This window comes from Lutra lutra, chromosome 2 (genome assembly GCF_902655055.1).
Source record: "Lutra lutra chromosome 2, mLutLut1.2, whole genome shotgun sequence".
Taxonomy (NCBI): Eukaryota; Metazoa; Chordata; class Mammalia; order Carnivora; family Mustelidae; genus Lutra; species Lutra lutra.
Window position 1 is genome coordinate 88099013 of NC_062279.1, and position 15266 is coordinate 88114278.

Here is a 15266-nt window from a genome sequence, read left to right on the forward strand (position 1 = left end):
GACTGGCACCCAAGGGCCATACAGCAGGAGAGATCAATCAGACTAGCAGAGTTTAGAGAAGGTGGGCATAGCAGGGGAGCATTGCCTTGTTCTTGTTTGGCTTAATCTGAGTGAAAAGAAATCACCACTTCTGCACCCATGAAAGATAGTCTAACTGTCAAGCACTTCTAAGATGCTGGCTGGAGGGTTCCTTCTGGCTTTTAATATCATTTTGTGTCTGATGAAATTACCTTTGTGACTTACTTTCTTTCAAACAGTTGCCTGTTCCCTGCACTTAATCCCATGTGCTAGAAAGTCAGGCATAGAGAGGACACAGTCATAGCAAGAGAAAAATACAGAGAAAGGAGGTAAAGGATGAGGGAATCAGAGAACTTTTAAAAAGTGGAGGACGGGAAGTGTGACAGAGGAGAGAGAGAGAGAGAGCCCATGTGAATGCGGAGATACTTTAAAAATCAGGTCATCTGCAATATTAACCAAAAAGATTGGCAGCAAGAGAAAGAAGCTGGGCCACTTTCATTCCAGGGGACAAGCTGCACAAGCTAAATGTGTTTTTTTTTCTCCCCATTTTAAACAAATGACCTCTTGTCAGGCTTCCTACTGTGAAGCAATCTCATAAACAGCAGCATTGCTCACATGGTGATGGTGGGGGTTGGCTCTATTGCTTGAAAGAGACAAAGCTTCCCTATTGTTGTATTTAAGGCAGTTTTCAGAGCACAGCATTCTTGTTTGCCCTATTTTTGAAGGGATTCCATTCGCCAGTCACAGCCCACTCATCAACCTTCCGTTTCATGTGTTTCACTTCTTCAGGTGAAGTACCACCACCACGTCGGCGAGCACCAAAATGGTCAGAGTGCAAAGAGCTGTGACGGGCACTTCACCGAAGTGAGTAAGAAGGGAAGCCTCCCCCCGGCCCCTGTTATTGCTGAGAAGTCTCCCTGGGATTGCCTTGTATATAACCAAGATGTTTCACAGTGCCTTCTCAAGTGCCCGGGAGAGCACTTTCATTTGATTTGAACTAAATTCAGGTGATTTTGCTAAACATTGACACAAATGCTTCATGGCTTTTGAGACAGACTCATATTGCTAAAGCTATTTAGCAGCAGTAACTTATGGGGAGAGTTATTGCTGTCACATCAACTGCAGTACAAAACTCAGATGATCAGCCCTTCTTGAATTGTCTGAATTTATGAAAATAAATAAACATGAAACATCAGCCATAGTAAGGAGTCAGGGAAACCCCTGAGGAATAGTAATGTCTGTGGAAATCTTTTCCAATGCTGACCTGAGGATCACCCCTTTGTTTTGGGTTTGTTTGTTTTTAAGAAATTAATATATATATATATATATTTTATTCCAGAAGAGGAAACTAACATTTCTTAAAACCGTGCAGGGTATAAACCTGGGAAGTAGCACACTTATGGAAAACATAACCCACAGTCAGAAAATAGTCTATGTAGGTTCATTTCCTGTTAAGGACATCATCCAGAGGCAACTCCACTCTGCTCCAGGGAGGGATTTTTTTTACCATCAGATATGGACTCTGTAACCCTGCCTCTCCACCTGCCATGCCCTTTCCAGTTGTGACACATAATTTATAAGTGACAAATGGAGTCTACTGTCTAAAACACGATGTCGGTGTCTCCTAGTGTCTGGGTAATTATCTCCTCGAGGTCTTCCTCACCGCAATGCTATCCTCGAGTCTCTCCTACCTGCTTGCTGTCAGCTTTTATTCCCACCTTCCTTCTAAAGGCCAAACCGTTTAGTACCTGGAAACTGTCACTCCCTCCCGCCCCCACACTGTACATAAGCATCACATATGTTCTTTCTACAAATTGGTATACAGGTGCCATTTAATCAGTTCAAATTTGGAAGCTACATCTTCAAGGGTCCAAGAGAGCTCACTCCCCCCATATTTTCCCCCTTTACATTTTTCTTATAAGACATACAGCTTAATCAATTAACAAACTAAATAGCTTATATACTGGCAATATATTACAGATGGGTTTATGGCAGAGTAATAGATCACATGAAATGGACCATGTGGTACCCCAGTGCATGACATCTTGGTAGAGCCCTGAGGACACTGACAGTAGCGTCTCTAAGTAAGTAGTGCTGTATGAATACAGACACATGCGGATCTGTATCTACATCCATCTGACTAGGCCAAAAGGAGCAGGTAGATGCAAGATAGAGACACACACATGCTGGATGGGGCCACTGCACACCTTGTCATGCCATTTGAAAGGGCAGTTACAGGTTGCTGGTTTTGCAGCCATTAAAATTACACTTTATGGAAAACGCTTTTCTAATTGTGTTTGAGTTGCTTTCTGTAGTAAGCATCATTGGAGGAAGACCAAAGCAAGAGCAACTAGAAGTTAAATATACATTTAGCTTAGCTGCAATACAGAACTCCGGAGAAGAAGCAGGCTGAAAGATTGGTTTCAATTTTAGGCTCGGATTCTCTCCCTTGCCATTTTCTTAGAGCTGTGTGTCTGCATTTGTGTGTGTGCATGCGTGTCTGCGTGGGCGTGTGTGTGTGTGTGTGTGTTCCATCACATCATCTCCTGAAGAACGCTGGGTTTCGCAGGCAGGCGGCTAGTCACCTGCAACAACCCAGGGGTCCTGCTGAAGCTTCCAGGCTGCTGTCAGTGTCAGATGCCAGGGTCTGGTCGGTGGACATGGAGGAGATGTCATTGACGGACGAAGATGGAGGGAGACTCTCACTGCTGTTCACTGCTGCACCTGTGCTAAGAAAATGAAGACCAACATGACTAAATCTGGAACTCAACCCAACTTCATGTGACTCAAGATGCAGGCCTGGGCAAATACAAGAGGTGATGTTTAGTCCATCATTCATTCAACAAGCCTTTTAAGAACAGCTAATCCAGGGGCATCTGAGTGGCTCAGTGGGTTAAGCCTCTGCCTTCGGCTCAGGTCATGATCCCAGGGTCCTGGGATTGAGCCCTGCGTCGGGCTCTCTGCTCAGCGGGGAACCTGCTTCCTCCTCTCTCTCTCTGCCTGCTTCTCTGCCTACTTGTGATTTCTGTCTGTCAAATAAATAAAAAAAATCTTTAAAAAAAAAAACAAAAACAACTAATCCAGGGCACTGTTAGATGGTGAAAATCGAGACATAACAAGGCAGAGTCCCTAGTCACAAGTTATTCTACCTTATAAACCACCTGTAATGCTCTTAAAAGAAAACAAAGGCAGGCAAACAAAAATACCCTACTAAAAAACCCCAGTCACCCCTCCCACCTCCAATAGTGTCATATAATTAGCCTGGGTTAGGCCAAAGCGTTTGCATTTTTTAGAAGCGCCTAGATGCTGTCTAGTCAAAGGTTGGGAAGATCACTGCCCTTTTGAGAAGGAAGATGAGCAAGACATTTTTTTTTAAGATTTTATTTATTTATTTGACAGAGAAAGATCACAAGTAGGCAGAGAGGCAGGCAGAGGGGGGGCAGGAAACAGATTCGCTGCTGAGCAGAGAGCCAGATGTGGGGCTCAATCCCAGGACCCTGAGATCATTACTTGAGCTGAAGGTAAAGGCTTTAGCCCACCGAGCCACCCAGGTGCCCCAAGCAAGACCTTTTAATGTAATGATCTGAACCTGGATGTTTTTAATGCAGGGCTTTATAAAACAAACACATGTAAGGGTCCTATTCCAAAAATATGGGCTAAGCAGAAATCAGAATTACTTGGAGACTATAGCTCTTGAAAAATGATGGCATATTAAGTAAACATTATTATAGTCATTAATGTGATATCAAACTTAAAATCCATGCAGAAAAGCTAAGTAGGACTTTCAGTGAAAGTTACTATAAACCAAATACCAAATAATAATAATAATAATAATAATAACAATAATAATAGAAGAAGCAGCCAGAGCACTTTTTTTTTAAGTAGCCTCCATGCTAGAGCACACTTTTTGATTGTGTGTTTACTTTCTAGCAGGTTTGCTTACCTGGTGATCTACAAACAAAAATTCTGAATTATCAAATTAATTTGAAAAAGTATTTATCTGCTCTGTGGGAATATAAAGATTTTGAAACTCTGAGAAGAAACTTGCTCAGGGTAATCACTCAGTAATACTTGCTGAGTTATGTCTTTGAGAACTACAAAGGACAGATAAGCCAGAGGCATTATAAAATATAATTAACCATAACACCCTGGAAACAGTTTATTCTTCTCTTTATATATTCTTCATATGTAAGCAATACAGGTGGTAAAAAGCATGCTTTGTGAAATAGCTTGCAATTAAAAATATCTGTAGTATAAGTCATCTAATAAAATCAGAGATGAAGAATTCCCACTAAAATGTTCTCTTTTGAGCAAATATAGTGTGCAAAATACATCTGGTGAAAAAATAACAAATTAAAAATAAGTTACAGTAGTGTTATCATAAAGATCTAATAAGTCAGAAAAAAATCTACAAACTTCCATGACTCAACACCAGAAAGCAATCCAATTAAAAATATGGGCAGAGGACCTGAATAGACATTTTTCCAAAGAAGACATACAGATGGCCAGCAGACCTATGAAAAGATGCCCCACCTCATCAGAGAAATGCAAATTAAAACCACAAAGACACATCACCTGACCTTTGTAAGATTGGCCAGCATTAAGAACAAAAGAAGAAGAAAAAGAAGAAATAACAAGTGTTGATGAGAATGTGGAGAAAAATAAATCCTTATGTACTATTGATGGGAATATAAATTGGTACAGCCACTGTGTAAAAACACTATGGAGTTTCCTCAAAAAATTTAAAAGACAGAAATACCATATAATCCAATAACTTCATTACCGAGTATTTACCCAAAGGAAACAACACTAATTTGAGAAGATACATGCACCACTATGTTTATTACAATATTATTTACCATAGCCAAGATATGAAAGCAACCTATGTGTCCATTGATAGATAAATGGATAAGGAAGATGTAGTATTTATGTATACATCAGTATGGTATGGTATGGAAGTATGTGGTATTTACATATACTATATATAGTAGGTATATGTATTATATATATATACCATATATATATATATGGTATGTGTGGAAGATATGGTATTTATATATACATATAAAATATATGTAATGGAATATTGTACAGCCATTAAAAAGGATGAGATCGTGCCATTTGGAACCACATGGATGGATTTAGAGGTTATTATACAAAGTGAAATAAGGCAGACTGAGAAAGACATGCCATATGATTTCACTCATATGTGGAATCTAAAAAACAAAACAAGTGCATAAACAAACAAACAAACAAAAAGCAAAATCAGACCTATAAACACAGAGAACGAACTGATGGTTGCCAGAGGGCAGAAGGGTGGGAGGATGGGCAACATGGGTAAAGAGCAGTAGGAAATACAGGCTTCTAGTTATGGATTGAGTAAGTCACAGGAATAAGAGGCACAAGATAGGGAATATACTAAATAATAACGTAAGATGACACGCAACACTTGTGGTGAACACAGCATAAAGTATAGAGAAGCGGAATCACTATGCTGTAAACCTAAAACTAATGTAACATTGTGTGTCAACTATACTCAAATTAAAAAAAAAAAATAAAGATCTATGAAGTGGAGAGGTTAAAATAATTTCTTTGCTCTTTGGGTAGACATCTCTTCTGTATAGAAAAAATGTGATGAAAATGTGACAAAATGTGGAGAGGACCCATACACATAAGCTAAGAAAGATCATATGTATTTTGTAAGTATTTTAAAATTTTATTTGTTGATTATAAACATACTTATATAAATTACGGGGAATCTGAAAGAATAAAAAAGACAATAGGCACTGATCCTCAAATAATAATAACTGCTAAACTTTGGGTATATGTCTCTCTAGTGTTTTTGCTATGAAGTTTTTCTAATTGTGATCATTTAGTATATATTATTTTGTATCCTGTTATTTTATATACAAAAAAAGCTTATGCATTTTTCATGTTCTTTAAACACTAAAAAGTATGAATATCTCCTGATCTTAAATGTCTCTAGACTATTAAAACTCTTGTTATCATCTTCCTGTAATAGTCTTATTATCAGAACAATGTGTAATGTAAAGGTTCCCTGGCTTCAATTTATTCCAACTTTACTTAATTGTATCCTTTATAGATATGGTGCAGAGCTAGTTCATTTCTTCTTCTGACATATACTAGTGAATTTCATATACTGGGAGATAACCTTTGACTTCCTTACATAGCCCGAGTGTCCGGGTCTGTCCTCCACTCCACAATTTGGATTAAATTATACTGATACCAAAATCCTATGTGTTTTCACAAATTTTGGTCAGTAATAATTTAGCATCACTATGATTGACTGCTCAGAATCTTCAATTTTCCACATCCTTATTAAAGGGTAGAGATTAAAACTAGACACAAGTCTCAAACAATTGTGGGCTGACAGAATGTGATGGCTTTGCTCATACATCCATTCATCTCTTGGATGACATATCCCCATACTATGCATGACTTTAAAATTATGATACTGGAATAAAATCTTTAAAAAAAAAAATGAGGGGCACCTGGGTGACTCAGTGGGTTAAAGCCTCTGCCTTCGGCTCAGGTCATGATCTCAGGATCCTGGGATCGAGCCCTGCATCGGGACACTCTGCTTGGCAGGGAGCCTGCTTCACTCTCTCTCTCTGCCTGCCTCTCTGCCTACTTGTGATCTCTCTCTCTGTCAAATAAATAAATAAAATCTTTAAAATTATGATACTGGAATGCCTAGGTGGCTCAGTTGGTTAAGCAACTGCCTTCAGCTCAGGTCACGATCCTGGAGTCCCTGATCAAGTCCCACGTCAGGCTCTCTGCTCAGGGGGGGCATCTGCTTCTCCCTCTGACCCTACCCACTCTTGTGCTCTCTCTCTCATCCTCTCTCTCTCAAATAAATAAAATCTTTTAAAATATTAAAAAAATAAAATTATGATACTATCATTTAGATTTAGTTTTTACTTAAAATATGAAATATTGCCTATCTTTTTTTAACAGCTTTATTGAGATGTAATTCACAAATTTAATTTGTATACTTCATTCATTTTTAGGATATTCACAAAGTTGTCCAACCATTATCATAATCAATTTTGTGAGATTTTCATCACCCCAACAGCATACTATTTCTTACTTATCCACCCAGCCATAGGCAATGACTAACCCACTTTCTGTCTATAAAGCTGCCTCTTCTGGACTTACTATATAAACGGAATGGTACATGATCTTTTGTGACTGGCTTCTTTCACATAGCACATTGTTTTCAAGGTTCACTCATGCCGTAGCATGTAGCAATACTTTATCCCTTCTTACTCCTGAATAATGTTCCACTGTATGGGTATCTCCCTTTTGTTTACCTATTTACTAGTTGATGGGTATTTGACAGATATTTAAGCTGTTATTATTTTTTGCTTTTATGAATAATGTTATGAACTTTCATATACAAGTTTTTCTTTCTCTTGGGTAAATACCTAAAGAGTGGAGTCGGCAGATCGCAGAGTAGCTATGTTTCACATTTGAGGAATAAAGTGACTACACCAGTTTACACTCTTACCAGCACTGTATGAAGGGCTCCAATTTTTCTCTTACCCTCTCCAGAACTCCTCATCATCTCTTTTATTGTGGCCATCCTAGAGTATGTTAAATGGTATTTCATTGTGGTTTTATTTGTATTTGCCTAATGGCTAATCATGTTGGGTATCTTTTCATGTGCTTGTTGGCCATTGGAAAAATGTCGATTCAGATCCTATTGCCATTTTTTAATTGTGTTATTTTCTTATTATTGAATTGCAAGAGTTCTTTATGTATTCAGGATACAAGCCTCTTATTACACAAGATTTTCAAATGTTTTCCTCTTATCCTATGGATCATCTTTTCACTTTATTGATGGTGTCTTTTGAAGAACACATATTTTTAATTTTGATGAAGTTGAATTTACCTATTTTTTTCCTTTTGCCATTGTGCTTTTAGTGTCATATCTAAGAAATCATTTCCTAAGTCAAGATCATGAAAATTTATTCCTATGTTTTCCTGTAAGAGTTTTAAAATTTTAGCTTTTACACTTCAGTCTATGATCCATTTATAATCCATTCTTATGTACCAAATGAAGTAGGAGTTCATCTTCATTCTTTCGCATGTGGATATCTAGCTGTCCTACTACCATTCATTGAAAAGACAATTCTTTGCATGGGGTTGTCTTGAAATCCTTGCAACAAATCAAGGGACCATAAACATAAGGGACTCTCAATTTTATTTTTATATGTATAATATAGGCAAATAACACACTGTTGTGAGCATTGCAGCATTGCAGTAAATTTTGAAATCAGGAAGTGTGAATCCTCTAAAATTGTGGGTTGTTTTTTTTTTCAAGATTGTTTTGGCTATTCGGTATCCCCTGTATTTCCATGTGAATTTTAAGAACAGACTGTCAATTTCAGCAAAGAAAAAGGCAGCTGTGAATGATGGATATTGTGTTTAATCTGTAGATCAATTTGGAGAGTATTGTCATCATAACAACATTAAATCTAACCAGTGAATAGATGGAATGTCTTTTTATTATTTAAGTCTAATTTCTTTCAACAATGTTCTGTAGTTTTCAGAGTAGAGGGTTTGCACTTTTTTTGTTGTTAAATTTGTATTTTATTCTTTTTGATGTTATTTTAAATAGAATTGTTTTTTTAATTTAATTTGATTTTTTTTTCAGTGTTCCAAAATTCATGTATGCACCACACCCCGTGCTCCATCATTGTTAATATACAGAATTACAACTGACTGAATAAATAGGAAATCTCAGTGTCAATGGATCCGAGACCAAATGGATCAAATGAAGACATATACATCTGATGAGTGTTATAATCAAACTGCCCAGGTTAACGAGGAAGATTTTGGTTAGCGTGCTTTATTTAAATTGTGACAAAATCATCAGTTTGAAGTTTTAAAATAAAGTTTTGGCTTAATACAAATCAAAAACTATTTAAAAGTATCTCTACATATAGTGCTGGTCTTCCCTTGAGCTAAGGTTTTTCTCCTTTTCTGGCTGAAGTTGGTGATGTGGACATGATCTGATACAGTTAAAGTTGAATATCGACTCAAGAATGAGATAGAAACTAGCTGAGACAAGGCTCCCTTCTAAGAACACAATTCGATTTTTACAAATAAACAGAAACCTACAACAATGGCAGCTAGAAAACTGATACAAAGAACATTGAGGACATTTCCCCAGAAAAACAAATTTATATTTAAAAAAATAAAAATTATAGATTATAGATTAATAAATCTATAAATAATACTGAATGAAGGCAGCAAAACTGAAAGTAGTGCTTAATAAACTCTTCATATGGAAGGGATCATACTGCAGATTATGCTTATAAACTACACAGCACCCCCACTACACCTATTTTAATAAGCAGCATATTGTCAACACACTTGTGAAACATTCTAGGTGTTATGCCACGTAAGTCATCTCATTATTACACAGAGTTTCACTACATGATCACCTCATGTTTGTTTCCCTTGCTTCTTCTTACCTCTTTCATCACACTTCACCATTTCTCCTATCTTCCTCCATCTCTGCTGTCCAGCACAGGATAAGTAACCAGTTTGACAAAGCACTGAGTCTCTTTTGCGTATACTCTTCTAGACAGGTTTTGTGAGGGAAAGCAAGTTTCTCCCTTCTATGGAACTAGTGAAACTGCTAACCTATTTTTGGCTGAAGGAAATAATTTTGTTAGCATTGTCTTTCTTCTCCCTTTGTTCACCAGCTGGCTATCTTCTATAATTGAATGGTCCTGCCTTTATTGTATCAATGTTGAAAGCAAATCACAGTTAGTATTCAATTATTCAAAGTTCAGAATCTTTATCAGCTGTATTTCTATGGTTTCAAAAAGACTGTTGTTCCTAATTTTTATGGCACAGATTCATTAAGAAAGATCTTTTCTTCTAATGTTTCCCCTGTAAAATTCCCATTACAACTGCCTGTTGTATGAGAGTGGGTCCTCTCTGTAAAGTGCTGTGATGGTATGATCACATGTACTGGCTATCAGTGTGCTAGAGCTGAATTCAGTGGCTACTGGGAGCCAAGTATGAGCATCAGCATCTCTTTCCAACTCTGCCTTCACTGGTGTCACAGCAGCAGCTTGAAATTGGTCACAATAAGAATAATTACACCATAGAAATTAGCAAATGCCATTAATCAGTCCTTTAAAAAAGAAGGCTGTAAAACATCAAGCAGTCCCTCACTATTGCATAAAAAACTTTGCTTCCGTATGACTTCTTCCATTCCACTCTAACAAATACCCTCTTGACTGCAGCCGCTCTGGCTTTGTTGGATGGTCCTTTCAGGTCTCTTTCTATGTGGGTAATAAATAAACTTTGTAAACCATAAAACCAAGCGCAAATAGAAGAATCAAGACATGGACCTTGGCTTCAAATTGCTAATTTACTGCCAAACAGTTTATGAAAATCCCTTAAATTGAATGGAACTGACTTGAATTTGATTATAAGGTCAACTTATCCAGGATACCCTAGCAGTGTGATAAATACGCCTTCCTTCTATATTTTTTTTTTCAGAGACTAGTAGAGAAATGCATTTTTAAAAATTTGCCATCAATAAAGCATTAAAATTTTTGTCACTAAAAGTGCTATTAAAAGTAACTGAAAATAGTAATAGGGTTGCAAATGAGGAACAGTAGCTTACTTTCAACTCTATGTGACCCCCCCCCCCAAAAAAAAGCTTTCATGAAAGGACATTATGCTAATGAAATTTTCTAAACATATTTGTATACATATTTCTATATGTAGCCAAAAGATATTCATTATTTCAGGAAAAATGTTCTGCATTTTTTTAAAGATTTTATTTATTTATTTATTTGCCAGAGAGAAAGAGTGAGAGAAAAAGACAGAGAGAGAGAGAGCACAAGCAGGGGGAGTGACAGAAAGAGAAGCAGTTTCCTCAATGATCAGAGAGACCAAGGCAGGACTTGATCGCAGGACCCCGGGATCATGACCCAGGCTGAAGGCAGATGCTTAACCAGGTAAACTACCCAGGCGTCCCAAAATGTTCAGCTTTTTAAAAGGAAATTATTTTCCTGACGCATTCACATACAAAATGTAGACACAGAGAAATAGAAGAAATATTAAAATTTTTAAAAATCACTGAGATATATTCCCTTCTTTTTATGCATCATCTTGACTCTCAACTTCTTTGGGGCTAAGATTTTTTTTTTAATTTAATTTTTTTTAAAGATTTTATTTATTTATTTGACAGCCAGAGATCACAAGTAGGCAGAGAGGCAGGCAGAGAGAGAGGAAGGAAAGCAGGCTCCCCGCTGAGCAGAGAGCCCGATGCGGGGCTCGATCCCAGAACCCTGGGATCATGACCTGAGCCGAAAGCAGAGGCTTAACCAACTGAGCCACCCAGGCATCCCGGGGCTAAGATTTTTAAATAAAAAATAGTTAATGAATACTGTTATGCTGAAAAAAATAAAAAAAATTAATAAAAAAAAATAGTAACTACTGGACTAGATCATTGACTCTGATTTTTAACAGCACACTGCCATAGCGTATGGAATATGGTGAGTCGTGGTGGGGGGGGCGGTGTTGTCTATTAAAGTCACCTAGAAAAATTTATCTGCCATTTAGAGACTCTGAAAAATCTCTACCCATCCTGATGCTAAGCATCTTTATTTTGGTGAGTCATTGTTATTTATGGGAGACTTACTTCTTGGGTGGAACAGGGGTGGGGAACAGGCTAAGAAATTTTGGATTAGATGACCTCCTATATTTGTTCTAGATCTAATATTTTATAACAAATGCTTTAGAAGAAAATTAATTTCTATACTTGGACTACTTTTCCCTTAGCAGTCTTTACAAATCAATTCAGAAAGCAAGCAGCCATGTTATTCTTGGAAATAAATCACTATGCAAGTGAAATCAGATAGAAGAAGGGAGTACAATTATTTATTCAGAAACATATCTGAAGTTTAGATTTATTTCTTATTGATATACAACAATTCCATCAATAAATTTCAAACCTATATATTGTTCTGCAAATGCACACTTAACTTCCTATTTATATTTTAAAGGTATCACTAAAACATGAATTTGGGTATTAGAACAATTTGTCACTGGAAACTGCTTTAACTTATTCTCTTGCTGTCAGGTTCCCAGTGTTGCCATGACTTAATAATAAGGAAGTCTATGTTGTAATATCACTTCATCCTAGCTCTTTACAAAATAAAATATGATATGCAAACAGTAATGAAGAAAGTTGAATACAATGAAGAATGCAAAAAAGCTGACTTTTCAAGTTTTCTTAGTAATTGCTTTTTTTCCAGCACCGTCTACTGCATACATACATATTATGTGTGCATGCACATGTGCACATGTGTGCATGCACACACACAAACACACATACACAGTGGTGTGTCCATAAAAAATCAATACTTGGCTTTCCAGGGAGAAAAATTGCCCTGATTTGTAGAGTCAGCCAATTTCCATATCTTAAATCCTGCATGGTGGATACCACGCTGCTAAAACAAGGTTAAAACACTTAGAGTTGGGAGAGATATAGACAACTGGCTCTCAGGAGCTAGTAGTCAGCCCCCGCATAAAGGTGTCCTATGCTTCTACACGATGCATACAATTATATCATACATCATTATATCATGTGATACATAGTATATGTATGATTTCTCAAAATTAAGCCATGAATTTTCTCCTTTCAAGTCAGGTAGTGAAAGATTGAACCCACATCATTTTAACTACAAATTGGTTAAGCCAGTCAACTATAGTTTAGGGCACATGTACAAGGTAGATATTTCAGGACAGTTACAGGTAGTTATAATGGTTTTAAAAAAAAAATGGCTCAGCCTTCTCCCTTGTACATAAGTCCTAAGGGGCATATTTTCAGTGGCATGTTAATCATTAACACAATAAACAAGACCACAAAAAATTTAGGAATATGCATTTTCCAGAATAAATAAATAACCGAATAACCATCTGAAAGCAAACCTTTATCTGAAGCATGAGCAGGTGCCAAACCAATGACAGCATTGCACATACTTGATACTTGACTCATTTCTCTTTATGGCAATCAATAGGTCAAATAAATACTTCTTGGCATAAGAGCATATTGAGTTGCATACTGTATTAAAGCTATGATCCTGTTTTGAATCCCATCTTTGGAATAGCACCAAGAAATATGGTAAGGGAGGACCTGAGCAGCAATTTTCAAATTAATAAGTATTTATCAAGCTACTATTGTATGCAAGGCACAATACTTAGGCACTGCATGGCACACAAGGATGGATACATACAGTCTTTCTTCTCAACTGAATTTATAATCAATAAGAGGTTATGAAACACTATTTAAAATATAGGGACTAGTAGGACCGGTAAGAAGGAACTATCTCATTCTTTGAGAAATATGAAAAGTCCTTTAGGAAAGATATGAAAAATATTTTGGGAAATGGTAGTACTTGATAAGAGAACAATTTAGAATGTGCAGCTTTCTAAAAGGCAGGGGTCCAATAAAGTAAAATAGTGGTAATATAGGAACCTACAATAGGTGTAATGTAAAGGTGGAAAAACTGGGCATATATTAAGAGGGCCATCAGTGTCAGGAAAGGGTTAGTAGGCTTAAACCATATACAAGGCAAAGCCATTGGAGTGCACTTATCAGTGGCATTTCCAAACTTGTAGTCTTGAAAGATCAACTTAGGTAGAGACTAAAGTCACACAGATTACTTCAGGAAAACTTTAATCATAGTGGTGTTAATGGGAAAGGTTGGTGGTAATTAGATTAAGACATCCAGCAAGCAGAATTTTTAGGATGTAAAAAGTGACTGTCAGAGATAATGTAAGTATGGAGTAAAAGGTCAGTCAGGGTTTCAGACTGGGAGGCTGAGAAAATAGAGCTGCCATTAATAAATGGGAAAAATGAAAGAAAAATTTACTCCTGGGTGGGGGGGTGGTGAATCTAAATGGAATGATGTGTTTGATTTTAAATAAATTGAATCTGAATTGGCAACAATTTCATACACCCTGGCCCAATGTTTTAATTATCTAAGACTAGGTTATATTTATCATTAAATAATTTAGTAGAATGGCTTTATTTTCCAGCCCCTCCAGAAATAACAAACTGTTATATAAACTAGTCTTTGGTTTTATTCACCTTAAATGTATTTCTTACAAACTTAAGGGTTTACTTGGTCAAGACTTTGGCCCCCTATTCAGAGGACACAGTTGTATATGTGATTAACTTTAGATACTATTCAGAATATCCAACATGTGGGATTAGGGGGAAAAATGACTATGCAGCCTTTTAATATCACACTTGAGCCTTTTGTAAAATGCCCACCTAAGGATCATTTGACTGTTTTGTGGAACATAACTTTGTTTGACTTAATATACATAATTGATTAGAAGCTAGATGTTTTACAGCAATGTAAACCTATAAAAAACTAATAAACTATCATTTTTTTCTGCCTGGTAGAAAAAATAACCACAAAGATAGGTTTCATTGTTCTGTAGGACATTTGTAATTTTTGTTTTAATTTGGTGATCTTATTTCAGTAATCCTCTTTTTCTCACAGCCACATAAATCCTAATTACTCATATCTTCATTAAACTACCTTTGCCAACCGTCCATTTCCCTCATTAATGAGTTAAAGGAAATTTCTACATGTACTCACTTTCTTTTTGTATAAGAATTATGGTTTTAATGATTAAAGACTTATGCCTTGATTATATACAAACTGCATTCCCTTACCAAATATTTAGAAGTTTCTTTGTATGGCAGACCACACATCCCATCCCTTTAATGAATAAATAATCTCACTTGTACCATCCTCAGTCTCTTTTTGCCTTCCCTGAACTGTACGGTTGGCATAAAACGAGTCATGAGAACAGGATTTTTGTGGAAGTGTTGTGAAAATATTGAAAAGAAAATTGCGGATTTTATGTCATCACAGATGAACTGGAGACCTGGTTGGGGCTGAGGGAAAAAGGAAGAGGAAAGAAGCAGAAGTTGGGATGTCCTGAAGTGGGTGGTATGATCCCAAGCTCTCTGAAAAAAGGAAAGAAGATGAATAAATGATACCTTGAATTAAAGATAAATAGAAGAGACCTTGCAAAAAAATTGGTCTAGTCCTAACCTGGGCTCCTAGTTCACCTTCACTGGATCTTGTATTTTGACTTTTTTTTTTTTTTTGTATTTTGACTGCTTAATGATTAGAGAAAAACATGTTCTGGTCATTATGGAAGTTCTTAAA

The 15266-nt window shown here is 36.6% G+C and overlaps 1 protein-coding gene across 15 annotated transcripts in view; it reads right to left on the reverse strand.

Moving 5' to 3' along the window:
- Positions 1–1346: 1346 nt before the first annotated feature.
- Positions 1347–15266, reverse strand: part of MAPK10 (mitogen-activated protein kinase 10) — a 598365-nt gene continuing 584445 nt past the window's right edge. For 12 of the 15 annotated variants that reach the window (XM_047717902.1, XM_047717900.1, XM_047717899.1 and 9 more), the window contains one exon: positions 1347–2742. In XM_047717902.1, the coding sequence (XP_047573858.1) occupies positions 2600–2742 (143 nt within the window). In that variant the 3' untranslated portion in view covers positions 1347–2599. Of the gene's footprint in view, positions 2748–15266 lie in introns of all 15 variants that reach the window. The other 3 variants (XR_007125159.1, XM_047717909.1, XR_007125160.1) reach the window with 3 other exon arrangements.